General features: G+C 33.9%; 2 protein-coding genes across 2 annotated transcripts; both read right to left on the bottom strand.

Moving 5' to 3' along the window:
- Window positions 1-459: 459 nt before the first annotated feature.
- On the bottom strand, window positions 460-18,393 carry LOC145603860 (uncharacterized). Its single transcript, XM_081659834.1, has 37 exons — window positions 18,126-18,393; window positions 16,663-16,725; window positions 16,339-16,428; window positions 16,188-16,247; window positions 16,019-16,084; window positions 15,877-15,942; window positions 15,703-15,778; window positions 10,726-10,790; window positions 10,553-10,645; window positions 10,380-10,460; window positions 10,193-10,277; window positions 9,867-9,910; window positions 9,713-9,775; window positions 9,580-9,639; window positions 9,437-9,490; window positions 9,119-9,178; window positions 8,912-9,026; window positions 8,707-8,828; window positions 7,817-7,906; window positions 6,053-6,292; window positions 3,485-3,547; window positions 3,262-3,351; window positions 3,097-3,156; window positions 2,930-2,995; window positions 2,768-2,833; window positions 2,593-2,668; window positions 2,441-2,505; window positions 2,279-2,365; window positions 2,105-2,185; window positions 1,750-1,834; window positions 1,601-1,644; window positions 1,389-1,451; window positions 1,243-1,302; window positions 1,085-1,138; window positions 911-970; window positions 695-809; window positions 460-584 (listed from the first exon to the last, which is right to left on the bottom strand). Exons 1-37 carry the CDS (start codon window positions 18,306-18,308, stop codon window positions 460-462), a joined length of 3,036 nt encoding a protein of 1,011 aa, XP_081515960.1. The 5' UTR covers window positions 18,309-18,393.
- Window positions 18,394-19,708: 1,315 nt separating this feature from the next.
- On the bottom strand, window positions 19,709-25,653 carry LOC145603507 (sugar transporter ERD6-like 5). The gene is made up of 18 exons (XM_081659423.1): window positions 25,444-25,653; window positions 22,953-23,015; window positions 22,768-22,857; window positions 22,618-22,677; window positions 22,449-22,514; window positions 22,303-22,368; window positions 22,129-22,204; window positions 21,973-22,037; window positions 21,808-21,900; window positions 21,632-21,712; window positions 21,458-21,542; window positions 21,097-21,140; window positions 20,943-21,005; window positions 20,797-20,856; window positions 20,648-20,701; window positions 20,373-20,432; window positions 20,136-20,250; window positions 19,709-20,053 (listed from the first exon to the last, which is right to left on the bottom strand). Exons 1-18 carry the CDS (start codon window positions 25,624-25,626, stop codon window positions 19,929-19,931), a joined length of 1,449 nt encoding a protein of 482 aa, XP_081515549.1. The 5' UTR covers window positions 25,627-25,653; the 3' UTR covers window positions 19,709-19,928.
- Between the last annotated feature and the right edge of the window lie 2,339 nt (window positions 25,654-27,992).

Raw genomic sequence — 27,992 nt, 5'->3', positions numbered from 1 at the left:
TTACCTAGATTGAACTGACCCAAACCGAGTATGACTTGACTTAACAAAGTATACAAATAGCAAACTTAACCCGACCCAGTCTTATTTAAACCAACATCTCAAATTGGCATGCTGCAATCGGGCTAAATGAGCATCGACCTGTATAGGTAGGTCAACTAACTTGAAACTGAATCGAGTTCTAATAAATTAAGGTTAGATAAATTTGATACAATAAATCAATTTAAGTTCAGACCTTATAAATATAACTATCAATATTGCTTGTGCCTTGGCTGCACAAGAAACACATTACAGTATTACACCATCCAGGGAAATTTTGGGAAATTGATATACTTGGATTTGCAAGTTTGCATTTTCTTTTTATTTTTTATTTACACAAAAATTTAACCTTAATTCATTAATTAACACCCAAAAAATGGGACTGATAATTGAACTGCAACTACATAGAATGCAGTTTCTCCATCATTTCCAAACATTACTTGTTGAAGCATGAATCTCTTCAAGTGTTTTTCCCTTTGTCTCCGGAACCAATTTTGCCACGAAAACCAGTGTAAATGCACTTATACCCGCCAGTATGAAAAACATTCCTGAATTAAATCAAAATGCAGTTGATACATTTGTGTGAAAATATATATATTCGAAAGCAAAGAGAAAAGAAAAAAAAAATGAAATCAAGCAGAATCGAAAGCAGCTTAACCTGAAGAACTCCATTCCATAAGAAAGTTAAAAGTGTAAGAAACAATCCATCCTGCTAAACATAATACTACAGAACAAATACTCCCTGCTAATCCTTTTATGTTTAACGGGTATATCTGAAAGAAGTTCATTAATCCATTAGTCATTCAACTAATTAGATAGTTGCTACCTTCATTAGGACGTATTGTCATGCTTTATTATACTGAAGTGAGCATACCTCTGAGAGTATAACAGAAGCCGCACCACCCATGCCTACTGGGTATGAAGCAATATAAAGCTGCATTCAATAAACAGGTATTATATGTAAAATAAACAGGTTGTTACGTTATAATGCACTCGAAATAGTTTAGTCCAAATTCAAAGCTGTGGCCTGTGGGGATGAATGAAGTACCAATAGGCCAGTAAGAGCCATGTATGAACTGCTGCCATCCAGCAAGCGATGCTCCTGATTAAAAATTAACATCATTTTATCATTACTGTAAATCATAACGACAAAACTCTATGAAAAATGTGGTTATAAGAAGAAATAACGAAATCAAATCACCAAACCTGAAATACAAATGAAAGGCCTGCTAGACAGCAACCTAAGCAGAGCCCAGGAACTGAAACCTGAAACATATTTCATGATGAAGTTTACGAGACATGATCAACATATATATTATCACAACCAAACTTGGTTTATTCACTGTTCTAACCATAAGAAGGGCCCGTCTTCCATATTTATCCATCAAAAGTACACCTAAACCCACACTTGGAAGCTGCAAACCAGAAATTAAATTATATATACTAAAATATGAGTAATGGCTGGAATTCATTGGGAGATCAGATTCGTTCTGAAATCTACATATAATTTAGAAGTAAAAGGGTTGCTTTGATCGTTAGTGTGGGCAGACACACATTCGAGTACCTGAATTAAGGCTAGTGTTATGGTTCCCACTGTTGCTGAAAATCCTGTGCAGCAGTGACAGAACCATCATCAGAAATGTTTGTCTGAGGCATATAGAAGAGTTGGTTTGTTCATATAGATATGGTGACATATATAAGCTGGTAACTGACCAGCTAATTCGAATATAGAACTCGCATAGAATAAGATTCCATTCACACCAACAAGGCCTTGAAGTGCTGCAAGGCCCATTCCGACCTGCATCACTTCCACATCATCCAAAATCAGTGAATGACTGGTTTTTTTGCAGTTCAGCATAATATGTACAAAGTATTTTCTAGGTCGTTGTTAAAAGACAATTATATAAAAGATGTTCAGAAAGAGTGTTACATTTAATTGCTATGAAGTGAATAGAAAGTACACAAATAGGTAATTTGAAGTATAGTGTTATATCTTGGCATAGTGTAACAACATTTATACATGGGAAAGATACTAGTCGTAGGAGTAAAAAGTTTGTTTCAAGCTTACCGTGAGTGTGTAAGCATATTTCTTTTGAAATAGTTGTAGGAAACTAACTTTTTCCATTTGATGAAGGGCTTCAATACTCTCCTTCACACCGAATCAAACAGTGCATTTCATTAGATTCCATACAATAAGTTCTTCCGAGGGATGTCTATCATTGAACTATAGAATGCACTTTACCCTTAAGTCAGCTGCTTCGTTCACAACAGAACCTCCTCTAAGTTGCTGTAAGGCTGTTTCAAATGCAGTGTTTTTACTCTTCATCAACTGCAAAACAAATACTTACTGTCATTTGAGAAGTGGTTAATTACTAGCAAGAACTTGGTTTGTAAATGCCATTACCAGCCACCTAGGAGATTCTGGAATGAAGAATAGACCAACTATTTGTACAAGACTCGGAATAGTTCCTGAAACATTGGTAATATGGCATCAGAGAACTTCCGAAGACTCCAAGAACTGAAATGAGATACATCAAGAAACACTAAATCAATTACCAATGAAAGCTAAAGTACGCCAAGAGATGACTAGTCCAGTGAGAAAAACTGATGATGCTCCAACTGCTGTCATTAACTAAACCAGGATAATAAGACAAGGTTAAAAAAATCCAAGCAGAAGTACTGATAAATGCAAGTATAAACAAGAATTGTACTGAGAGTACAGATCATCTACCGCATGGAGGCTTACAAACCCTCCTCGAAGATTTTTTTGTGCAAATTCAGCTATATATACCGGAACCTGATACAGGTAACAGAAATGTAGGCAATATGCTATTAAGTTTACAAGTTGGTGCTCGAAGTTAGATTAAGATGAAATGCAGGATTACGTGCTTACAGCATAGTTTCCAATGATCATTGAAAATCCCAGCAACCATCGACCCAAGTCAAGCAACCAAGCACTCTTTGATAAGGAAATCAGAAAATCAAACTAATTACAATTTACAACTTAATCAGAAATTTAATGTAAATCAAAGTAAAAAAGGTGATGCCTTATGAAAGAACCTGGCCTGTTGCTATAGATAACCATCCGAAGATATAAATTAAGACAGTTAGTCTTAGGACCTGCCTCATAGAATGCCATTAAAAGTGGAATTTAGAAACAGGACTAATTTAATCCAAAATTGAAATCAACCATACTAATTTTAACACTAATACTATTTAACTTACATGTTTCCGACCTAAATAGTCTGCTAACCAACCACATACTATAGCCCCAAATATTCCTCCAAAATTAAGGATTGATCCAAAGAGTGAATACTGCACAAAAGACATTTAGTACATAGTTACAGAGCACAGAAATGTTGTAACAGAACAGTGTACGTTGTCGAAGCCAAGAATGATCAACTAGGTAATGATTAATGAAAGGATCAAAGGATGAAGAAGTGCATACATCTGCTGTTGAAAGGTTAAGTTCCTTCATGATTTGAGCTTGCACCGGTGATGAATATGCCATCTGCATTATGTTATAAGGTCAAGTTCCTTCATGATGATATTTAGTGCTAGGAATTAGCTCAGATCAGAGAGATTAGGAAGATGATTTAGCAGAAAATTAGCTAAGTAACTGATATTTGTATTGATGATCAGAGTAATCCAACAATACAATCACTCTTCATTCGAGAGGAAGAGCAGCTCTCCAAAACTAAGCAAAAGCTTAACAATATTTTCAGCATACATTCCCCCTCACCCCCATCTCCTATTAATACCCAAAAATTATCCAACAAACTCTAGAAGCTACTAGAACTGGCAATCCTGACCCAGACCCGATGACCCGACCCGAATGACCCGAAACCAGTGACCCGAAATTGACCCAAAACCCGAATCAACCCGACCCGACCCATACCCAACCCAAAGTGGATCTGACCCGACCTTGACCCGAAACTCGAAATGACCTGACTCGAATCGACCCGACTCAAGATGACCCGACCCAAAGTTGACCCAAGACCCGAAATGACCCGACCCGAAGTTGACCCAAGACCCGAAATGACCCGACCTGAAGTTGACCCAACCTTTAACTTGAATTAAATAATTGACCCAAATAGACTCGAAACCCAAAGTGACCCGAATCAAAATTATCTTATACCTGAAATGACCAGAATCTATTTAAGCTAAAGACTTGACCTTAGCAAACCGAAATAGAAAAAAAAACCGCAATCAAATTGGCTTAATATTTTTATTTATTTATTTGTAATGTGTAACCCAATGCATCACCCGAAGTTGACCTGAAAATTGGACCCGAAAATTGACTCGACTCAAACTGACCTGACTCGAAAATTGACCCAACCCGAACTGACCCGACCCAAACTTGACCCGACCCGAACTCGACCCGAACGAAGTGTTGACCCGATACCCGACCCGACCCGATTATTAGTCGACCCGAAATCAACCCGAAATGACCCGACCCCACCCGAACTTGACCCGACCCATGCCCGACCCGAAATGACCCATTTGCTAGGTCTAGAAGCTACTAGCAAAGTGAATCAAAATATCAAACTCAATAACTACTTTATTCATGAATAACTACTGTACCCTTTCCCCAAAACTGATTTCTTAACAACATCCCTCTCATCAATTGTTAGTATTCTGGGGCCTTCTTGCCTAAGTCTAACGGATACCATGCTTGGGCTGATCCCTTGCATTTAGCTTAATAATTTTCCACTTTTAGCTTCTTATGTGCCGCCCTAAGATTTTATTTTTTTTCATTAAACTACTATTAAATATAAAGATCAATCAAACGTAGGCCTTGTTTGGTAACAATTTGTTAGGTACATTAATAGTGAGTGCAAATTTAAGTGACATTGAGATAATTAGCTCATAACTAGTTGTTAGGTTTTTTTTGTTCTAGATCAATATTATATTATAGTGTGCTTTTTACAGATAAATTATATGTATATAGTGTATCATTGGAAATTATTTACATTAATAATGTAAATAATTTCATTATTAATGTAAATTATTTACATTAATGTAAATAATTTACATTAATAATGTAAATTAATGTAAATAATTTACATTAATAATGTAAATTGTAAATAATTTACATTAATAATGTAAATTAATGTAAATTATTTACATTAATAATGAATGAACATTTAAGTGACATTGAGATGATTAGCTAATACCATTTAAAAATTTGATCAATTAATCAATCAATCAATCAAAATATAATCTCATAAAAAATATACCTACAAATATATATATATATATATATATATATATATATATATATATATATATATATATATATATATATATATATATATATATATATATATATATATATATATATATATATATATATATATATATATATATAAAATAAATAAATTTCAAAATTTTGATCTACATACCCACTAAAGCCACTTAGGGCTTATTCTCATTGACTGAGCTGAGCTGAGCTGAACTGAATATTTTATAAGAGAAGGAAATTAGGAGTTGAGCTGAGTTGAGCTAAACTGAATTTCAACGTAAGAGAACAGGGCCTTATTAGCCTTTGTTTCCTAGCATAAACTTTAAAAAATAAATAAACAAAAAGCAAAAAGTAAAATAATTGTGCAATTTTTAACTCAACTACCCACACAACCATCCTGGACTCCTTAGCGAAACGGAAAAAAAATAATCCTCAGTTCCTCACATGCTCTTACTAACTATGAGACAATCAATATTATTAACAAAAAAAATAATAATAATATTGATTGTCTCATAAAAACATAATAATAATAATTATAAAAAAAAAAAAAAAAAATTGTGCACATGGTTTGCAAATTGCAATATATGAAAATAAAAATACCCAATGATACCCCTTTGTTGCGGTATGTAATGGAGGGAGTATAACAATTCTCAAGTCTCAAATGATCAAGAATTCAAGATACATAATGATACAAACATACATACATCTTCTTCATCTAGAATAATCTCCAATTAGAATCAAATAAATTAAAGTTGGGATAAATAGGCTTACAGTAAAGCCACAGGAAAATGAACCCAAAACAGCAACGAACACGGAGAGAAGCAGCGTAGGAGTGATGGACGACGACGACGACGACGACGACAACGACGACATTGCTGCAGCTTGCCATGGTTTTCCATCATCAACTTCATTTAGTTTATGGTGATGATTAGTATGAAGTTGATGATTAGTGTTGGTGTTGTTAGCATTTAGGAGGAGTTGGACTCTTAATTCTTCCTTCATTGTTGATACCTTTGTTTTTGCTTTTCAACTTTATAAATTAAAGTAAAGAGACGTGGTTTGCTAAGAGAATTCCAATGCCAATTATAGTTTGCTTTGCCACGTTAGTATTTTAAACTATTCCCTCCGTTTTTTTAAGTGTTATAATTTGATCAACTTGTGCTTTAAAGAATTGAGTAAAATAGAGTAGAAATTTGTTATAGAATTAAAAATTGTAGAAAGTGAAAACATATGATTGGGACATATGAGTAATATAACCAATGCAAGGTATATACTCCATAAAAAATAAGAAAAGATGTCCAAAAATAAAAAGTGATAAAAAAAAAAAACAAAGGGAGTATTTATAAAGTATTCCAATGATAAGTTACAATAAATAAATCAATTTAAAATGACTATTTTTTTAAAGAATTTAAAACAACTATTACATACATGCCATTAGATATTGGATCGTGGACAAGATTAATAGTCTTCACACAGCTCAGAACTCACGTAGTTAGTGCTTAGTAACTACTCCCTCTGTTTTTTTTATATGTATCAGTTTGACCGTCACATTTGTCAAAACGTTATTTTGATCAATAATATCATTAATTATGCATTAGTAAAAATTATAATAAAATTACATTATGAAACTAGACATTATGACAAATCTAATAATATTATATAATAACATTTATTTATTGTTTAGAGGTGAAAAAATTAAATCAACCACGATATGTGAATACTACAATTCTCAAAGTGATGCATATAAAAAAAAAAAAAACAGAGGGAGTATTAGTAAGTAGGTTGACGTAATTTTCCTCTTTGTTTTAGTTTGGGAAGAATCTTAGTTGACACAACTGGATCGAAGGGACTAGCTATAATTTTTTGCAAATTTTTGTATGCGGCTGGCCACATGGTACGGCAAGGGTTACTTGTATGGTGTTATTGTAGGTGTTACTTGTATGGGTGTTACTGACTTTGTCAGAGGTTACTTGTAGGGGTTACTTGTATGAGTGTTACTGGTTTTGGTCAGTGGTTACTTGTAGGGTGTTATTGGTTTGGTATGAGGTTTTGGTCCGGGGTTACTTGTAGGTGTTACTCAACCCATTCAAGTAATTCATACAAGTAAATCATACAAGTAACCTCGGAATACAAGTAACTCCAGAAACAAGTAACCCAAAATACAAGTAACCCTGCCGCACTAAAAAAACTCTGATAATTTTTTATTTTATTTTTTTACAATGGAGACTAGCTATAATATTGTTTTGTAGTCTTGAAGGTTTCATTGACAAAAATCATCAATGACTTTTAACTTTTTAAGTGAAATTCATTTGAGATTAGTTTAGTTTGAGAATAATTGTAGAAGGGCACTTTCTTTTCCTATGAATTGCATACTTCAAGTTCGAGTTCGGTAGATGTTTTTTTTTTAACTTTATTTTTATTGTATGTAGGATATATGATATGTTTACGTAAGATGTTTGAATCATCCAAATTAAGGAATGTTTAGGAATTCAATCAATTCTTCCTATAAATCACAGAGTAGTGAAAGTAGCAAACCTCAAAGTTGAAGGGATAATAAGCAGTATAAAGCATTGCCACAATTCCCATGATCCCATCCACCTCTATTTCCATTCTCATAAAACGTTCCTAAAATCGTTTATGTGTCATGTCATTTCCCTCTCATAACATTGTGTCACATCATCATTTAATGACTATAAAGCTTTTGATGGGTTTCGAACACCAGACCTTAAGGAAACAAAATCTAATTCCTTACCACTTAGCCAATAACAATTGATGTCATCTATACATATAAATATAACTATAATTGACATGCACCAATTAAAAAGGAAAGACAAGATAAGCAGTTTGAAAAAAAAAAAAAAAATTTAAAAGGAATAAAATCAACATTTCTCAAACAATAGTGTTAAAAATTATCTTTCTATACTCTTTATTAATTAGTAACATTATGTTTAACATTTAGGCATAACATACCTAATCGATAATAATATATTTCATAAAAAAACAATTTAATCAAAGTGGTAATCCAGTGCAACGCTCGGGCCGCACATTAGTTGATTCAATAGATAAGAGACGAGGAACCTGCTCACTGGTTGGCTAAAAAGGCTCGACAGTGTAGGATTTTAATTTGTTTTTGTCTTTCTGAGTTGTGCTTGTTGTTCTTTTATTTTTTAGTCACTCTTGTTAAAAAAAAAAAGTAAAAAAAAAAAAAGAGACGACACGCTTTTTTTTATCATAGCAAACTAAATACAACCATGATAGTGCATAATTCATCATCAATCTTTCTATGTTCAATTCATTTTCTTTTTCTTTTTTTTTTTTTTTTTTTTTTTTTTTTTTTTTTTTTTTTTACAAATGAAATTTGAACTATACTTGGAGATCTGATGAAAGTAATTGAACTTTAGCTAATTAAAGTACATGTTACATCATTGCCAAGCATCACTCATTGACATATGAACTTCTTCAAGAGTCTTTCCCTTTGTCTCTGGCACCAGCTTCGCCACAAACATCAGTGTAAACACACAAACACCCGCTAACACGAAAAATGTCCCTAAGACAATGCAGGCAATTTTTCGAGTGTAAGGTAAGGAAATGATTAGTAAATAATATAACGAAAAGGGATGGAGCATTTACCTGAGGAACTCCATTCCATAGAATAGTTAAAAGCATACGAAACAATCCATGATGATAGGTTGGTTACTACAGCAGCAATACTGCCTGCTGACCATTTTATGTTCAGGGGAAATATCTGAAAGTACATATAGTAGCATTTATTTAAGTTATTAGCCCATAAATCCATATTACTAATGACTATTAATTCAAATCTGGAAATAATCATACCTCGGAAATAATTATAGCAGATCCTCCACCTATACCAATTGGATATAGAGCAACATAGACCTACAGAAGTTTTCAATCAGACTTTACCAACAACGCGCTCTTATAAGTAATACAGTTAGCTCATTAGTCCATGATCCATCTTAGATACGAAGTATAAGTATAAGATTATAAGCCTATAAGGTAGTGGTAAACTGGTAATCATAGTAGCAAGTCATTTAGTGAGCAATGACCATAAGATGCGCCTGATTATTGATTAGAAACACACAACAGCAGCAGCAACAATAACAATTATAAAGCAAATTCAGTGCTTTGAGTTACCAGTATGCCAATAAGCGCGATGTAAGGACTGAAATCACCCAGCAAGTGATGGTCCTGAGTAAACGATAAGCAATAAAGAGAGTAAATAATAATGGTAAAAAAGTGAGACATTTTTGGCAATGAAAGCAGTAGTGATAGCATACATTAAACAGAAATGCGAGCCCTGTCAGTGAACAACCTAAGCAAAGACCGGCTGCTGAAACCTGCAAGTCATGATGAGTTCATGATCTTAATGATTAAGTAACAAAAACTTGATACATTGTTCATTATACTAACCATAATAAGAGGCCGCCTCCCACATTTATCCATCAAAATTATACCAAAAGCCACACTTGGGAGCTGCAAACAGAAGATTGTTTGTTACTTTCAGATTTACATCAGTTACCGATACACTTAGATTAGTAGCTAAAATCTATCAAAGTTCAAGTACCTGGAATAAGGCCAGTGCCATAGTTCCCAATTTTTCGGAAAATCCTGCTCAAAACCAATGTAACAGAATAAACCTTCAATGTTTGAATTATTATGTCTTAGATACACTATCCGTCCCAGCATAGCTAACTTCCCACTTCTAAGCAAAATAGAAATGATACAGGATAGTGAAAGAAATAGTGAAGAAAGAATTTAATTTTGTAAAGGAAACATATATTATAGTTTTTTAGTGCATTCTTAAAGAGGTGGTGGGAAGTTAAAATGGGACAGAGGATGTACAATTGAGAGTTAGTTTTTAGATTATGAAGCTTTTAGTGGCTAACTAACCGGCTGAATTGAAGATAGAACTAGCATAGAATATGATCCCGTTTAAACCAACAAGGGCAGAAAGTGCTGAAAGACCGATTCCTACCTAAATTCCAAGCATGTTGTCACACAGTCAGCCAATAGCTTAGTAATGCACATTGAACAATACCGAAAAAAAGTAAAAGTTCATAATATGTTTGAAGCTTACTGTGAGTGCATAAGCATATTGCCTCTGAAATAATTGTACGATGCTAACTTTTTTCATTTGATGAAGGGCTTTAGCAGATTTCTTCACAAAAAGTAAGACACATTTCATCATGTCATACAACAAATATTTCCAAGTAAACATTTGAGCTATAGACTGTGATTAAAATCTGTTACCCTTATATCAGCTGCTTCCTGAGAGACATCGACAAAATCTCCCCTAAGACACTGTAAGGATGCTTCGAACTCCTTGTTTTTGCTCATCATCATCTGTCCTGAAGCATATCTTAGATCATAACCCTACAAAGGTTAATGGTTACTAGCAAAGGAAATAAATGAACACGCATTACCAGCCATCTAGGAGATTCTGGAATGAAGAATAAACCAACTATCTGTACAAGACCAGGGATAATACCTGAAACATTAAATTTAAACTGTCAAAAAAATTCAGGACTGAATGATCTGGACTGAGATACATCAGGAAACATAGAAAGTACCGATCAGAGATAAGGTACGCCAAGAGGTGACTTGTCCTATGAGAAATGCTGTTGATACTCCGACTGTTATCATTAACTGAAACAGGACATTCAAAAGGCAAGATTATAAAATAGAAAGAGTAAAAATACAATTTTAATTAAAGTAAAGACATGTGCTAGTTATTTCAGTATCTATCATTTACCACATGGAGAATCACAAACCCTCCTCGAAGATCTTTGGGAGTAAATTCTGCTATATACACTGGAATCTGAGATAACATTATGATGCATGTATTGCAATTTCATAATATATAATATATGATCAGAATTGAATGAATTGAAGGGTTTTCTACTTACAGCATATCCTGAAATGCCCGAAGTAACACCCAACATCAATCTACCCAAGTCGAGCAGCCTTGCACCCTTGCATCAGGATAATGGATTTCATAATAACTTCAATCAGACATTTTATTCAATGTACATTTTAATTGAAATTAAACCAAAGACATAGGAGAATGAAAAAACCTGGCTAACTGATATAGCAGACCAACCAAAGATGTAAACTACAGAAGTTAGTTGCAGTACCTGCCTTGCCAAAAGCAAAGTTTATTAAGAAATCAGAGTCAATCCCAAGTTGTAACATTGTTAAATCAGAACATAATAGGATAAAGCTTACATGTTTTCGACCTAGATAATCCGTTAACTTGCCACATACTACAGAACCTAATGCCCCTCCTATAGGAACCATTGATCCAAAGAGAGAATACTGGATAAACACATACAAAATTTTATATGAGGACTAAATAAATTAGGAGTATATTACATGAATTGTCTAAGTCTCTTATATATGAAAGATACATTAATGTTAAATTTTGTCCAAGTAGTGTATACCTGGGCTGTTGAAAGATCAAGTTTCATCATGATCTCAGCTTGCACTGGTGATGTATATCCCACCTGTTAGCCACTACTCCGATGAAAGATTGTACGTTTCACCAGAAATGATATTTCAGTCGTCCCAAAATAATAGGCCTTTCTAAATTCCATCAATAAAGTTTGAACATTCATATAGTTTCAATACCAATTTAGACTACATCAAAATATATGTATGTTGGATTAACAACCCACATTTAGGGAAATATCAAGCACATGATAAACAAAAAGTATAGATATCTCTATTTCATTAAACAAAATTTGTACCAGGCCAATTGCATCAACTGATCTAATAAAATCTATTAGACATATACTTGTATAACTCATCCTCATTCTTACATGTGTGACAATCAATAATCCCAACTCACGCGTGTATTATATTCATAGCACAAAACCAAGTTCATAAGTCGTGTAGTGTCGTGTCATGCCCTGCCCCCGGACAAGGGGACATGTAACAACACGAATAACTGTTCATGGATCATGCCTATTTATAATAAAACCGTAATTACAAAGATAACAAAACTTACAATAAAACCACAAGAAAATGAACCCAAAACTGCAATGAAAGCAGAGAGAAGCAGCATTGGAGTGATCAACGACAACGTCGAATCCATTGCTGCTTCTTCTGTATCTGTACCATCAGCTTCATCACCTCTCTTTTCATTTATATCAGCATGCTCTAAGAGCTGTTTTCGTATTTCTTCCTTCATTTTTTTTTTTCAGAGTCTGAAACTGATGTTCTGTTAATTTTTTTATTATTTACTTTTTTATTTTTTTATTTTTAATTATTTAGAAGAATTGGAAGTTACTAAATTTGGGGTATGAAATAATAAATTATTGAAAGATGTTCTCATCAGTTATAATTGTCTGGTGGACCACTGGAATACTGGATCTTTCTAACAAGTTAGGTGTTGTTTGTGGCTATAACTAACTAACTGTAACGCATTATACGCATTTGTTCACAATTATATCTTGTCCTCACATTGATGAATCCAATTCCGTAAAACTTATGGTACAAGTAATCTGTAATCATTAATCATCATTGGAATTTACTGAAATACTAGCTCTGATTTTTTCAGTCAATACGCTTCTTATTTCACATTTGTCAATGCGTTATTTTAATCACATATATCTCTAGTTATTGATAGTATGTATATACTACATATATTAATTAAAAAAATTTGATGTTATGAAACTATATATTACTTGAGACGAAACTAACAAGACTCGTGACTTTTTTTTTCCTTTAAGTATAAATCATTAATGAGTGTTCAACAAATGAGCCCTTAACCGCATACAAGCATTGAAGATTGCATCCTAATTGATTAGGTGAAATTAAAGATATCGGAAAGATTAATATGTTCGTCGCCTTCCTCTTCATCTACAATGTGAGAACATAATCTTAAGTCATTATTAACAACTAGAGCTTAACAAATATGGAGATATTGGAAGAGTTCTTTACCATTACTTATTGATTTATAATCAACCTTTGCATGCACAATTACATTCCCTTTTAAGTTTACAACACAAATTTGAACTATATATGCATATGTACGTAATGATTAATATAATTATTAATGTATTTAAAGCTTGGACTGAATCACATCATTGTGCCAAGCATCACTCATTGCCATATGAATTTCTTCAAGTGTTCTCCCCTTGGTCTCCGGCACCAATTTTGCCACAAATATTATCAGTAACACACAAACACCGGCCAATACAAAGAAAGTTCCTACAGCAATGCAGATGATATCATCGCGTGAATGTTTAAAACTTAAAAATGAGAGCTAAAGATCAAAGGAGAGGGCGTTTACCTGAAGAACTCCATTCCATTGAAGAGTTAAATGTATAAGAAACAATCCATGATGATAGATTGGCTATTACATGAACAATACTGCCTGCTGTCCCTTTTATGTTCAAGGGGTATATCTGATTGTAACATTCTTTGAATCAATATTTTCATCTATCCATTTATTACTAATTAAATCACGAAAACTTCATCTTGCTATTTTATGCACTTGAAAACTGTAATTCAGAGCTGGAAGTAGTCATACCTCAGAAATAATAACAGCAGATCCTCCGCCTACGCCTATGGGATATAAAGCAACATAGGTCTGCAGAAACAAGGATCTTATCAGACTGAGCAAACTGCTCTTAATACAATTCAGTGGCTCTATATATATAAATGCATGACTATATGCTATATTAGGTAACGACAATTGTGTCTGCGTTTCATGTGTGTAATGATTATAAGTTAAGCTTTGATTCATTGATCAAAGCAAAAGAACAACACTAGTGCAGCACTTTGATTAGTTCCGTTACCAATATGCCAATAAGCGCAATATAAGGACTGAAACCGCCCAGCAATTGATGCTCCTGATTGAAAAATAAACAATATCATATCATAGAGTCAATCATTTTGGTTAAATTCAGAAAAATTGTGGCAACAAAAATGTCAAGTAGTTAAAGCTAACCTGAAACAGAAATGCAAGTCCTGTCAGTGAGCAACCTAAGAAAAGACCAGTTGCTGAAATCTGCAAGTTATGATCTCTTGATCTTAATTTATGAAATGTAGATTTTCTGATGTATTTAAACTTGACTATTAGCTCATTGTTCTAACCATCATAAGAGGGCGCCTCCCAAATTTATCCATCGAAATTATAGCCAATGCCATACTTGGAAGCTGCAAAAAAAAGATACTTTGTCACTTTCAATTCAGAGCAACTTCAATTACTAATACTAATAATTAGAATTTGAAATTAATCAGAAATCAAATACCTGGCAAAAAGCCAGTGCTGTTGTGCCCACTTTAGCTGAAAATCCTGCTCAACACCAATACTAGAATCAACTTTAAGGGAGTAACTATTCTGTCTTAGATTTTTTTTTTATTTTTTTTTTTTTATGTTTGGTGTTAAGAGAGGCATAAGGGCGGGTGATGAGAATCGATCCCAAGATCTCTTGGAACCGAGAGGGGATCTCTAACCACTTGGGTTATACCTTACTCTCTCCCATTTCTAAATGGAAAAGAGATTAAGAAGAACATGTCGAAACTAAATGAAAATTTCAGTATGAGAAGCATCACATTAATATTACAAAGAAAGTAAAAATAAAAAAAGAAGACAGAAAGTTTTTAATTCGATACATTTGAAGAAGGTAAGTGGAATGTCAAATGTGGGACGGAGGAAGTACTATAATGGAGAAGTTTATGAAATATGGAGCTATAAGGTGTTAACTGACCAGCTGATTCAAATATAGAGCTGGCATAGAAGATGATTCCGTTTAAACCAACAAAGGAAGCGAACATTGCGAGACCAATTCCCACCTAAAATTAATGCATATTATCCTCAATTAGCTAATGATGTGTGAAAAACCCACAAAATACAAGTTCATGATCGAATTATTAAAGCTTACTGTGTGCGCATATGCATATTTCCTCTGAAATAGTTGTATGATGCTAACTTTTTCCATTTGATGTAGGGCTTTAGTAGATTCCTTCACAAAAATTGACAGACATTTCACCATGTCATACAACCAACTATTTCCGTGTGAACATTTGAAGTTTAGACCGTGGATTAAAAATCTGTTACCCTTATATCATCTGCTTCCTGAGAGATATCAACAAAACCTCCCCTAAAACACTGTAAAGCTGTTTCGAACTCCTTGTTTTTACTCATCATCAGCTGTGGTGAAACATATCTTAAATCATCATCTTATCAGTGGTTAGAGATTATAACAGGAAATGGAAGGAACATGCCTTATACTTACCAGCCATCTAGGAGATTCTGGAATGAAGCATAAACCAACTATTTGTACAAGACTCGGAATAATCCCTGGAACATGATGTTCAAACTGTCAGAGAAATTTCAGAATAGTAATGACTGAAGTAAGGTAGAATGGTACATGTATAAACACAGAAATTACCAATCAGAGATAAAGTACGCCAAGAGGTGACTAATCCTATGAGATATGTTGCTGATACACCAACTGTTACCATTAACTGAAACAGGATATGATAAGGCAAAGTTCAGCAGAAATACAAATTTAAATTATATAATGCATCATACATGTTGACAGCTTGTCAGAATTGATCATTACCACATGTAGAATCACAAACCCTCCTCGAAGATCTTTAGGAGTAAATTCTGCTACATATACTGGAATCTGAAAAACCATTACGAACATGAATCGTGAACTATGTGAAATCATTATTAGATGGAAGGCAGAAGTTCTTGCTTACAGCAAATCCTGAAATGCTTGAAGTAAAACCGAGCATCCATCTACCCAGGTCAAGCAGCCTTGCACCCTTTTATCAGAATAAAGGATTGTTGAAATCACAACATAAACCAGATTTTTAATTTAATGAAATAAGTTGATATTTGATTAAGCACTAGAGAAAGAAAAAGAACCTGGCTTACTGATATCACAAACCAGCCAAATATCGAAAATAGGCTAGTTAGTTGTAGAACCTGACTTATCAAATGCCAAGTGATCAAGAAAACAGAATAAATCTGGAGTTTTGTAACATCACGAAAACAGAACATATAAGATATAACTTACATGTCTTCGGCCTAGATAATCTGTTAACTTGCCACACACTACTGAACCCAATGCTGCTCCAACAGAAACCATTGATCCAAAGAGAGAATACTAGACAAACACATACAAACATGTAGAAGCAGAACATTAGCAATAATACTTTGTTATTTGGAGCACATTGAATGTGATAGAGTATAAAACATATTCCTACATTAGTACATCAACATTTCAAGCCCAAAGCTCTCATTTGAGAGGACGTGATAGAGTATATAAACCGATCCTATTATTGAAGATCAGAAATATGTTTTATACTCTATTAGAAAGAAAGAGTCAAAGTAGTCATACCTGAGCTGTTGAAAGATCAAGTTCCTCTATGATCTCAGCTTGCACAGGTGATGAATATCCCATCTGTTAGCCACTACATCAATGAAAGATGGCACAAAGTATCTTTCACCGGAATTGAGATATAGTTATTGGTCCTAAAATAATAGTGTTAGAGTATGTCTTGAATCGGTTTGTCCCCAACGAACAACCTGGTACATGGTGGGCTACGGTTTCATGTTTGGGTCTATGGTTGGGGGCTAGGGCCTAAGTCATTAACCCGTCCTAATTTTATTCTCCCTCCGTTCATGATTATAAACACATTTGACTTTTTCACTAATTATATACTACGTATAACTTTGACCATCAATTTTTAGTAACATATAAATAAGATTATCATGAAATATATTGTTAATTAGCTAGGTAATTTTTGATACAAAGTTTCAATGTATGAATTTTATTTACATTTTTTAATCAACATTTAATCTTTATCTATGGACAAACTAGTGCATTAACATATGTGATAAATTTAACTGTGTCTCAATTATTCAAGGACGAATGAAGTATAATTTACTTTGGCTACTTTCCATAAAATTGATAATAAATACAACTTATCTCGAATGAGGCAACTTTTTGAATTCCATGAATTAGATTCGAATAGATAATCTTAAATGGAGACTATGCTATAAGCCTTTAACCAAAAGCGAGTGATGAGAATCAATCTTAAGATCACTTAATCCGAGAGGGAGGCTTTAACCACTTGAGCTATCCCTCACTCTTCATATTGAACTTATTTGAGTTGATATCAACTTATTTCAAAAACAATTGTTGAATATCTTTATTTTCATAGTTTAAAAAATTATGAAAATTTCATATTTAAAAAGTACAATACCCCCAAAACCCCTCTTGAGGGGTAAAACTACAATAATACGAAGTATGAATCTAATAACTCATTTGATAAGTTTTTATCTCATTTTTTTTTAAGTGAACTTTGACTATACATATGTAGTTATGTACTCTTCTACATTAAAACATTGATTGTCATGCTAGCTACATTACACAAATGCGAATAAGAAGATTTGATCAATATTATTTCTAGTTTGATCTAAAGTAGTGCTTGTATCATTTTAATAAGTAGTATGTTCTTGAAAGAGGTTGAGATCTAATAAGGCAAACACTATACATAACCTTAATCATCCCAGTGAGATGATACTGGGATGATTAATTTCAATTCACACGTGAGTTATTTACTTTATAAGATCAAGCCTAATACGACCGACATATCACCGGTCGTGCCAGGGATGATTAATTTCAATTCACACGTGAGTTATATTCTTACTACAACTCTACAAGATCAAGCCCAATACGACCGACATCTCACCGGTCGTGCCTATCGACACTGTTGACACAATGGGCCAATGGCGCCATGCCAAGGAAGAACACGGTTAGTTAATTAAGAGCATGGTTGCAAAGATAGCATAACTTACAATGAAACCAAAGGAAAAAGAACCCAACACTGCAATGAAAGCGGAGAAAACCAACATTGGAGTAATCGATGACGACGACGTCGTTTTAACCATAACTGCTTCTGCTGGCCCAACATCATCAACATCTAGCTTACCATTATTGTTAGAATTCAGTAGAAGCTCTACTCTTATTTCTTCCTTCATTTTTTTCAGCTTCACAAACTGCTGAAAAATTTTAACAATTTTTTTAAAAAAACAAAAAGAGTGTCGATTTCTTTTTATAGATCAATTTAATCATTAAAGTATTGGACCCCTTTATACTACAGGACTAGAGTATAGACTGTAGTATATCACTGCATCACACTAAGACTTGTTTTCTTTAACTTATTTTAATAAATTCAGATTAAATCAGACTAAATCAGAAACATTCAGATCAGATCTTTTAATTATCATTTACTTATTGCTAAATATCGTGAATTATGTATTAAAAAAAATTATGAAAATTATATATTTGAAAAGTTCATAATAAAATGAATCTAACCAGATCCATTTTGATGATATTAATCTTTATAAATTGATATTAAAACACGGTCAAAATTTAGTCAAATTATTGAATCAAATTAAATCAGACCTAATCAGAAAAATTCAAATCAAATCAGACCAGATATACTTGTTTCAGGTGAAGAGAACATGTCCTGAATTAATGAATAAGTTCTTAACAAGTTAGGTAGTTTTAGTTTGGGTGGCTAGTAGGCTAGTAAAATCACAATCACAATATGCCAAGGTAGTTAACTACAAATGTCAAAAATCAATGTCAATTTGTGCGCCCAAAATAGATAAAGAATTTCAATTTCACAATAAATATCTTGTCCTCATCTTTGGTTTCAATTTCCTTTTCAAAATTCTTGCATGCTGGCAAGGAGAGGCCCAATTTACCATAAATAAATCGATAATTTTGTGTAATTACTAATTAGTATGAGAAAGGGGTTGATCATTATAAGGGGGGAGATAATGGAAATCCCTCAAATGAGACATATGATGTTTGATCCCTACTAGATCTCAGGGATAGGACATACAAGGTAGGAGTACTAACATTACTCTATCACCTCAACCTCAAATTATTTCCTCTGTTACTCCCTCCGTTTTTAAATACTTACTCTATTTTTCCATGTACTTAGTTTTAAGAGAAATTGGAGAAAGTAAAAATTTATAAAAAATTGTAAAAAGCAAAAGTAGTTTAGGGAATTGGAGGAGTATACGAAATTAATAAAAAATGATTTATCTTGGTTTCACTAGTTGAGAGAAATGAATTAAATATTGTAAAAGTTTTCCAAATAAGGAAATAGAGCAAGTATTTAAAAACAGATGGGGTATTGTTTTTTACTTGGATGCTCTTTTTCGAAATAGTTCCCAAAAAGGGGTGGTGAAATGATCTGATAATGTAAAAAAGAAGAGGATTTAATTTGAAATTTAGTGAAGTATAAACAGATGGGGTATTGTTTTTTACAAGCATTGAAGATTGCATCCTAATTGATAACAGCCTATTAGGCGAAATTAAAGATATCGGAAAGATTAATATGTTCGTCGCCTTCCTCTTCATCTACAATGTGAGAACATAATCTTAAGTCATTATTAACAACTAGAGCTTAACAAATATGGAGAGATTAGAAGAGTTCATTACCATTACTTATTGATTTATAATCAACCTTTGCATGCACTTTTACATTCTCTTTTAAGTTTACAACACAAATTTGAACTATATATGCGTATGTACGTAATGATTAATATAATTATTAATGTATTTAAAGCTTGGACTGAATCACATCATTGCCAAGCATCACTCATTGCCATATGAATTTCTTCAAGTGTTCTCCCCTTGGTCTCCGGCACCAATTTTGCCACAAATATTATCAGTAACACACAAACACCGGCCAATACAAAGAAAGTTCCTACAGCAATGCAGATGATATCATCGCGTGAATGTTTAAAACTTAAAAATGAGAGCTAAAGATCAAAGGAGAGGGCGTTTACCTGAAGAACTCCATTCCATTGAGAAGTTAAATGTATAAGAAACAATCCATGATGATAGATTGGCTATTACATGAACAATACTGCCTGCTGTCCCTTTTATGTTCAAGGGGTATATCTGATTGTAACATTCACCGAATCAATAATTTTATCTAGTTTATTACTAATTAAACCGCGAAAACTTCATCTTGCTATCTTATGCACTTGAAAACTATAATTCAGAGGTTGAAGTAGTCATACCTCAGAAATAATAACAGAAGATCCTCCGCCTATGCCTATGGGAAATGAAGCAACATAAGTCTGCAGAAACATGGATCTTATCAGACTCAGTAAACTGCTCTTAATACAATTCAGTGGCTCTATATATATATATGCATGACTATATGCTATATAAGGTAACGACAATTGTATCTGCGTTTCATGTTGTGTGTAATGATTATAAGTTAAGCTTTGATTCATTGATCAAAGAAAAAAAAACAACACTACTAGTGCAGCACTTTGATCAGTTCTGTTACCAATATGCCAATAAGCGCAATATAAGGACTGAAACCGCCCAGCAATTGATGCTCCTGATTGAACAACAAACGATATCATAGAGTCAATCACTTTGGTAAACCTTGGAAAAATTGTGTGGCAACAAAAATATTTAGTAGTTAAAGCTAACCTGAAACAGAAATGCAAGTCCTGTCAGTGAGCAACCTAAGAAAAGACCAGTTGCTGAAATCTGCAAGTTATGATCTCTTGATCTTAATTTATGAAATGTAGATTTTATGATTTATTTAAACTTGACTATTAGCTCATTGTTCTAACCATCATAAGAGGGCGCCTCCCAAATTTATCCATCGAAATTATAGCCAATGCCATACTTGGAAGCTGCAAAAAAAAATATACTTCGTCACTTTTAATTCAAAGCAACTTCAATTACTAATTAATTAGCAGTTGAAATTAATCAGATATCGAATACCTGGAAAAAAGCCAGTGATGTTGTGCCCACTTTAGCTGAAAATCCTGCTCAACACCAATACTAGAATCAACTTTAATGGAGTAACTATTCTGTCTTAGATATTTAACTTCCCACTTCTAAATGGAGCAGAGATTAAGAAGAACATGTCCATAGTAAATGAAAATTTTAGTATGAGAAGTATCAGAACTGAGAGATAACATTAATATTACAGAGAAAGTAAAAATAGAAAAAGAAGACAGAAAGTTTTTAATTCGATATATTACAAGAAGGTAAGTGGATTAGTGGAATGTCAAATATGGGACGGAGGAAGTACTATTATGGAGAAGTTTATGAAATATGGAGCTAAAAGGTGTTAACTGACCAGCTGATTCAAATATAGAGCTGGCATAGAAGATGATTCCGCTTAAACCAACAAAGGAAGCGAACATTGAGAGACCAATTCCCACCTAAAATTAATGCATATTATCCTCAATTAGCTAATGAAGTGTGAAAAACCTACAAAGTACAAGTTCATGATCGAATTGTTAAAGCATACTGTGTGCGCATATGCATATTTCCTCTGAAATAGTTGTATGATGCTAACTTTTTCCATTTGATGTAGGGCTTTAGTAGATTCCTTCACAAAAATTGACAGACATTTCACCATGTCATACAACCAACTATTCCCGTGTGAACATTTGAAGTTTAGACCGTGGATAAAAAATCTGTTACCCTTATATCATCTGCTTCCTGAGAGATATCAACAAAACTTCCCCTAAAACACTGTAAAGCTGTTTCGAACTCCTTGTTTTTACTCATCATCAGCTGTGGTGAAACATATCTTATCAGTGGTTAGAGATTATAACAGGAAATGGAAGGAACATGCCTTATACTTACCAGCCATCTAGGAGATTCTGGAATGAAGCATAAACCAACTATTTGTATAAGACTCGGAATAATCCCTGGAACATGGTGTTCAAACTATCAGAGAAATTTCAGAATAGTAATGACTGAAGTGAGGTACAATGGTACATGTATAAACACAGCAATTACCAATCAGAGATAAAGTACGCCAAGAGGTGACTAATCCTATGAGATATGTTGCTGATACACCAACTGTTATCATCAACTGAAACAGGATATGATAAGGCAAAGTTTAGCAGAAATAAAAATTTAAATTATATAATACATCATGCATGTTGACAGCTTGTCAGAATTGAACATTACCAAATGTAGAATCACAAACCCTCCTCGAAGATCTTTAGGAGTAAATTCTGCTACATATACTGGAATCTGAGAAATCATTACGATGCATGAATCGTGAACTATGTGACATTAATATTATTAGATGGAAGGCAGAATTTCTTGCTTACAGCAAATGCTGAAATGCTTGAAGTAAAACCGAGCATCCATCTACCCAGGTCAAGCAGCCTTGCACCCTTTTATCAGAATAAAGGATTGTTGAAATCACAACATAAACCAGATTTTTGATTTAATGAAATAAGTTGATATGTGATTAAGCACTAGAGAAAGAAAAAGAACCTGGCTTACTGATATCACAAACCAGCCAAATATCGAAAATAGGCTAGTTAGCTGTAGTACCTGCCTTATCAAATGCCAAGTGATCAAGAAAACAGAACAAATCCAGAGTTGTAACATCGCGAAAACAGAACATAATAAGATAAAACTTACATGTCTTCGGCCTAGATAATCTGTTAACTTGCCACACACTACTGAACCCAATGCTGCTCCAACAGAAACCATTGATCCGAAGAGAGAATACTAGACAAACACATACAAACATATAGAAGCAGAACATTAGCAATAATACTTTGTTATTTGGTATACATTGAAAGAAAGAGTCAAAGTAGTCATACCTGAGCTGTTGAAAGATCAAGTTCCTCTATGATCTCAGCTTGCACAGGTGATGAATATCCCATCTGTTAGCCACTACATCAATGAAAGATGGCACAAAGTATCTCAACTATAATTGAGACATAGTTGGTCCCAAAATAATAGTGTTAGAGTATGTCTTGAATCTGTTTGTCCCCTACGAATAACCCGGTACATGGTGGGCTACGGTTCTTGTTTGGGTTGGGCGCTTGGGCCTAAGTCATTAACCCATCCTAGCTTTATTCTCCTTCCGTTCATGATAATAAACACGTTTGACTTTTTCACTAATTATAAACTAATTTTGACCATCAAATCTTAAGAAGTTAGGATCACCTACACACCTAGGAAGAAAGCTTTAACCACTTGAGCTATCCCTCATTATATATGTTGAACTTATTTGAGTTGATATCAACTTATTTCAGAAACAATCATATCAGACCCAATCAGATCTTATTTTTTTATATTACCGTATATCTAGTGTTGAATATCTTTGTCTTTTTAGTTTACAAAATTATGAGAATTTCATACTTGAATATTACAAAACCCCAAAACCCCCTTGGGAAGAAAAACTACAATAATACGAATCTAATGGCAACTCATTTGATAAGTTTTTATCTCATTTTTTGTTTTGAGTTAACATTGACTATACATAAAAACGAAAAATTACTTTAAATAATCCAACCTTTGCTCCATTCTCCCAAAATAAACCAACCTTTGGATCCAACCTTTTATCTCCATCTTCCCATATCACACCTTGCAGGTCACCTATCCGGTACAACCGGTAATACGTGCTACGTGGCACTTTATAATTGGTTTTTTTTTAATTTACTTTTTTTTTTTAGTTTGAGTTGTAAAAAATAAAAAAAAAACCACCCATCACCTTCTTTCTCTCTATTCCCCCATCACCACCATAGTCCACCGTACCCCCTTAGCCCCCTAACGCATCTAGCCCACCGGAAAACACCCCCCTTCCCCCAAAACTACCCGCAAACCCACCCTCCTTAGCCGGCGGTTCAAACCCCAACCTTCTCTACCGTAATTCCAATTCCCACCCACAATGGAAACCCCATGGCAGGGGAAGCTGTGAGGGGGTTGGTGTGTGGTGGCATGGAGGTGATGGATAAGAGGGGCAGCAGGAGGAGCTTTGGGTGGTGGTAATGGATAAAGATGATGGCAATTGGCAAATGGTGGGAGGAAGAAGAGAGAAAGAGATGACCGGTTGTTTATGTGACAGGTCACTTTGGTTCAGTTTGGGAAGAAGGGGTATAACCGCATAAAGGTTAGATTATTCTGGATTAATTCAACAGGTTGGTTTATTTTGAGAGAATGGGGCAAAGGTTGGATTATTTAAAGTAATTTTTCCGAACAAAAAAAGCATACTTTGTATGTAGGGCCTGTTCTCATATGTTGAAATTCAGTTCAGATCAACTCAGCTCTAATGATATTGCTAATGATATAAAGCCAAAATATCATTCTTTTAAACTCTTATTACATAATAATAATAATAATAATAATAAATAAAAAAAAATAAGTTGTATGTATGTTTTTGAGACATAATAATAATAATAATCAATAAATAAGAATAATAGTAATAATAATAATAATCAATAGATAATAATAATAATAATAATCAATAAATAATAATTTTAATAATAATGATAATAATCAATAAATAATAATAATAATAATAATATATTTTTCTTAAATATTTAATATGTATTTTTGTATATACACATATGTATAATGATAAATAATCAAAGATTACTAATTCTTAGTTAAAAATCACTAATTAATAAGTTCAGCGCAGCTCAGCTCACGTTAGTTCAGTTCAGTTGAGTTCAGTCAATGAGAATAGGCCTGTAGTTATGTACTCTTCTACATTAGAACATCGATTGTCATGCTACCTACATTAAACAGATGCAAATAAGAAGATTTGATCAAAATTATTTCTAGTTTGATCTAATGCATACATGTAGTACTTGTATTATTCTAATAAGTAGTAAGTTCTTGAAAGAGGTTGAGATCTAATAAGGTAAACACTATACATAACCTTAATCATCCCAGTGGAATGATACTGGGATGATTAAATTTAATTCACACGTGACTTATTTTCTTACCACAACTCTACAAGAGCAAGCCCAATACGACCGTCGACCGACATCTCACCGGTCGTGCCTGGGATGATTAGTTTTAAATCACATGTGAGTTATTTTCTTATTACAACTCTACAAGTTCAAGCCCAATACGACCGACATCTCACCGCCTCACCGGTCGTGTCTTGGATGATTAATTTCAATTCACACGTGAGTTATTTTCTTACTACAACTCTACAAGATCAATCCCAATACGACCGACATCTCAACGGTCGTGCCTATCGACACTGTTGGCACAATGGGTGAATGGCGCCATGCCAAGGAAGAACACGGTTAGTTAATTAAGAGCATAGTTGTAACTTGTAAAGATAGCAGAACTTACAATGAAACCAAAGGAAAAGGAACCCAACACTGCAATGAAAGCGGAGAAAACCAACATTGGAGTGATCGATGACGACGACGTCGTTTTAACCATAACTGCTTCTGCTGGCCCCACTTCTTCATCATCTAGCTTACCATTTTTGTTAGAATTCAGTAGAAGCTCTACTCTTATTTCTTCCTTCATTTTTTTCAGCTTCACTAAAACTGCTGATTAATTTTAACAATTTTTTTTAAAAAATTGACGATTTCTTTTTATAGATGGATTTAATCATTAAAATATTGACCCCTTTATTTAGGGTGGACAAGTAGGGTCTAGTACTGTAGTACATCACTACAAGTCTACAACTACATCATACAGAATTACTGAACATAAACCTTTGGGTGGCTAGTAGGCTAGTAGCATCATAATCACAATATGCCAAGGTAGTTATCTACAAATGTCAAAAATCAATGTCAATTTGTGCACCAAAAATCAATTTCACAATAAATATCTTGTCCTCATCTTTGTTTTCAATTGCAAGGAGAGGCCCAATTTATCATAAATAGATGAATAATTTTGTGTAGTTAGCATGACATTTTTATAAATTAATCAACAATTATAAGCCAATATCAAGAAGAAAGGGGCTGATCATTATATGGGGGGAGATAAGGGAAATCCCTCACATGAGTCATATGATGTTTGATCCTTATACCTTAGGGCGCAGGTCTCAGGGATATGACATACAAGGTGGGAGTAATGTCATTACTCTATTACATCAACCTCTAATTATTTCATCTGCTACTCCTTCCGTTTTTAAATACTTGCTCCATTTCTCCATGCGCGGAATTTTAAGAGAAATTGGAGAAAGTAAAAAAAATATGAAAGTAGTGGGGTTGGTTGAAGAATAAAAAAATTGTAAAAAGCAAAAGTAGTTTAGGGAATTAGAAGAGGGAGAATATGAAATTAATAAAATGTGATTTATCTTGAGTCCACTAGTTGAGAGAAATGAATTAAATATTATAAAAATTTTCCAAATCAGGAAATTAAACAAGTAGTTAAAAACGGAAGGAGTATTGTTTTTTACATGGTTGCTCTTTTTCGAAATAGTTCCCAAAAATGGGTGGTGAAATAATATGGTAATGTAAAAAAGATGAGGATTTAATTTGATAATTAATGAAGTATAGACTATTTTTTTTATTTTTTTTAATTTCCGGCTTAATGACACTTGTTTTTTTTTTCTTTTGTAATTATGTCACTTATATTCTTGAGTTCTTGACATATAACTGTGTGTTTATTATAGCTATCACTTATATAGTTATATGAGTAATTTGATTGCTTCCCCTCAAAAAAAAAAAAAAAAAAAAAAAAAAAAAAAAAAAAAAAAAAAATTGCTATGATGCTATCGGAGACCACACATAAACCAACCGTCGTTTTTTTTCTCTTAATAGTTCAACCTCATCAAAGCATATATCCATGTATAGCACTCCAACTTGCGAATCAAAGAGAATTAACTTGAATATTTGTAGCATTTCATTGGATCTTTAAGACGAGATATAAATGTTTAGAGTTTTCAACAATTCATTTATGACATGAGTTGACGGTCTTGCACCCAAATATTAGTTTGTTGTTATCTACTCCTACTCCCAAGTTCTAATTGGTTTCGCTTTGACCAATTTTTTTTGGAAATTTTGACATTTTCTACCACCTAAAACGCCACGCTTCAGATTCGCTATCTATTTAAATTTTTTTTTACTTTGCTACCACCCTAAACAGAGTTTGTTAGAAATTACTACCACTTGTCTTACACCATTAGCATTTCCTTTACCACCACCCAACCACCGTCCAGCCACCACCCAACCACCCACTCACCGTCACTGTTCAACATCAACCCCACCGCAACCACCACCCAACCTGCTCCCAAATCCCCTGCTGCGACCCCAGCCGCTCAAACCACCATCAACAATCGCCAATCAGCAGCAAAACCACAGCCAACCACCATCAATTACAACCCATTTCCCCTGTTCCCTTGCATTACCACCAATCGGCACCCAATCCCAACCACCGCCAGCCGCCGCACATAGAAAACGAACCCAAATTCGCAACCCCAGCCCCGTTCGAACCCTAGCAATCGAACCCAAAATCGCAACCCCAGCCCCATTCGAACCCTAGCAATCGAACCCAAATTTGCAAGGCACCGGCCTCGCGATCCCAGCCCCCTTCGCAGCCCCTTCCCCTCGAAAACCCGCCTCAATCCCAGCAAAAAACCCCAATCGATCTGAGCAAATCTCAAACCCCAATTCAATTCAATTAAGCTTGTGGGTAATGAGAGTGGAGAATGTGGGTGAAGGAGAAGGAGGAAGAGCGGTTTTTGGGGAGTTTTCCGACGGCGAGGTGGAGGACCATGGGGAGGTGGTGCCGGCGACAGGAGGGGGATGGTGGCTAAGGTGTTTTGGGTGGCTGGTTTTGTTTTTGTTTTCTTTTTTTTTATTAATTTTCTTTTAATTTTTTTTAATTTTTTAATAAACTTAATGGAAATCCTAACGAATTCCGTTAAGTGGTAGTGAATTTTG

This window comes from Chenopodium album, chromosome 22 (assembly GCF_948465745.1).
Source record: "Chenopodium album chromosome 22, dcCheAlbu1.1, whole genome shotgun sequence".
Lineage (NCBI taxonomy): Eukaryota > Viridiplantae > Streptophyta > Magnoliopsida > Caryophyllales > Amaranthaceae > Chenopodium > Chenopodium album.
This window is presented reverse-complemented; position numbering and strand designations above follow the sequence as displayed.

Excerpts from the sequence above, each read along its gene's own strand:
- LOC145603507 (XM_081659423.1), bottom strand. The coding sequence starts at position 25,626 with ATGAAGGAAGAAATAAGAGTAGAGCTTCTACTGAATTCTAACAAAAAT. Across the intron at positions 21,006-21,096 it reads CATCACTGGCTTTTTTCCAG|CTTCCAAGTATGGCATTGGC; the intron begins GTATTCGATATC and ends TTTTTTTTGCAG. Across the intron at positions 20,251-20,372 it reads CTTCTGTTATTATTTCTGAG|ATATACCCCTTGAACATAAA; the intron begins GTATGACTACTT and ends TGTTACAATCAG.
- LOC145603860 (XM_081659834.1), bottom strand. The coding sequence starts at position 18,308 with ATGAAGGAAGAAATAAGAGTAGAGCTTCTACTGAATTCTAACAATAAT. Across the intron at positions 3,157-3,261 it reads ACTATTTAGGTCGGAAACAT|GTCCTAAGACTAACTGTCTT; the intron begins GTAAGTTAAATA and ends TCTATGAGGCAG. Across the intron at positions 2,669-2,767 it reads GGTTTGTAAGCCTCCATGCG|TTAATGACAGCAGTTGGAGC; the intron begins GTAGATGATCTG and ends ATCCTGGTTTAG.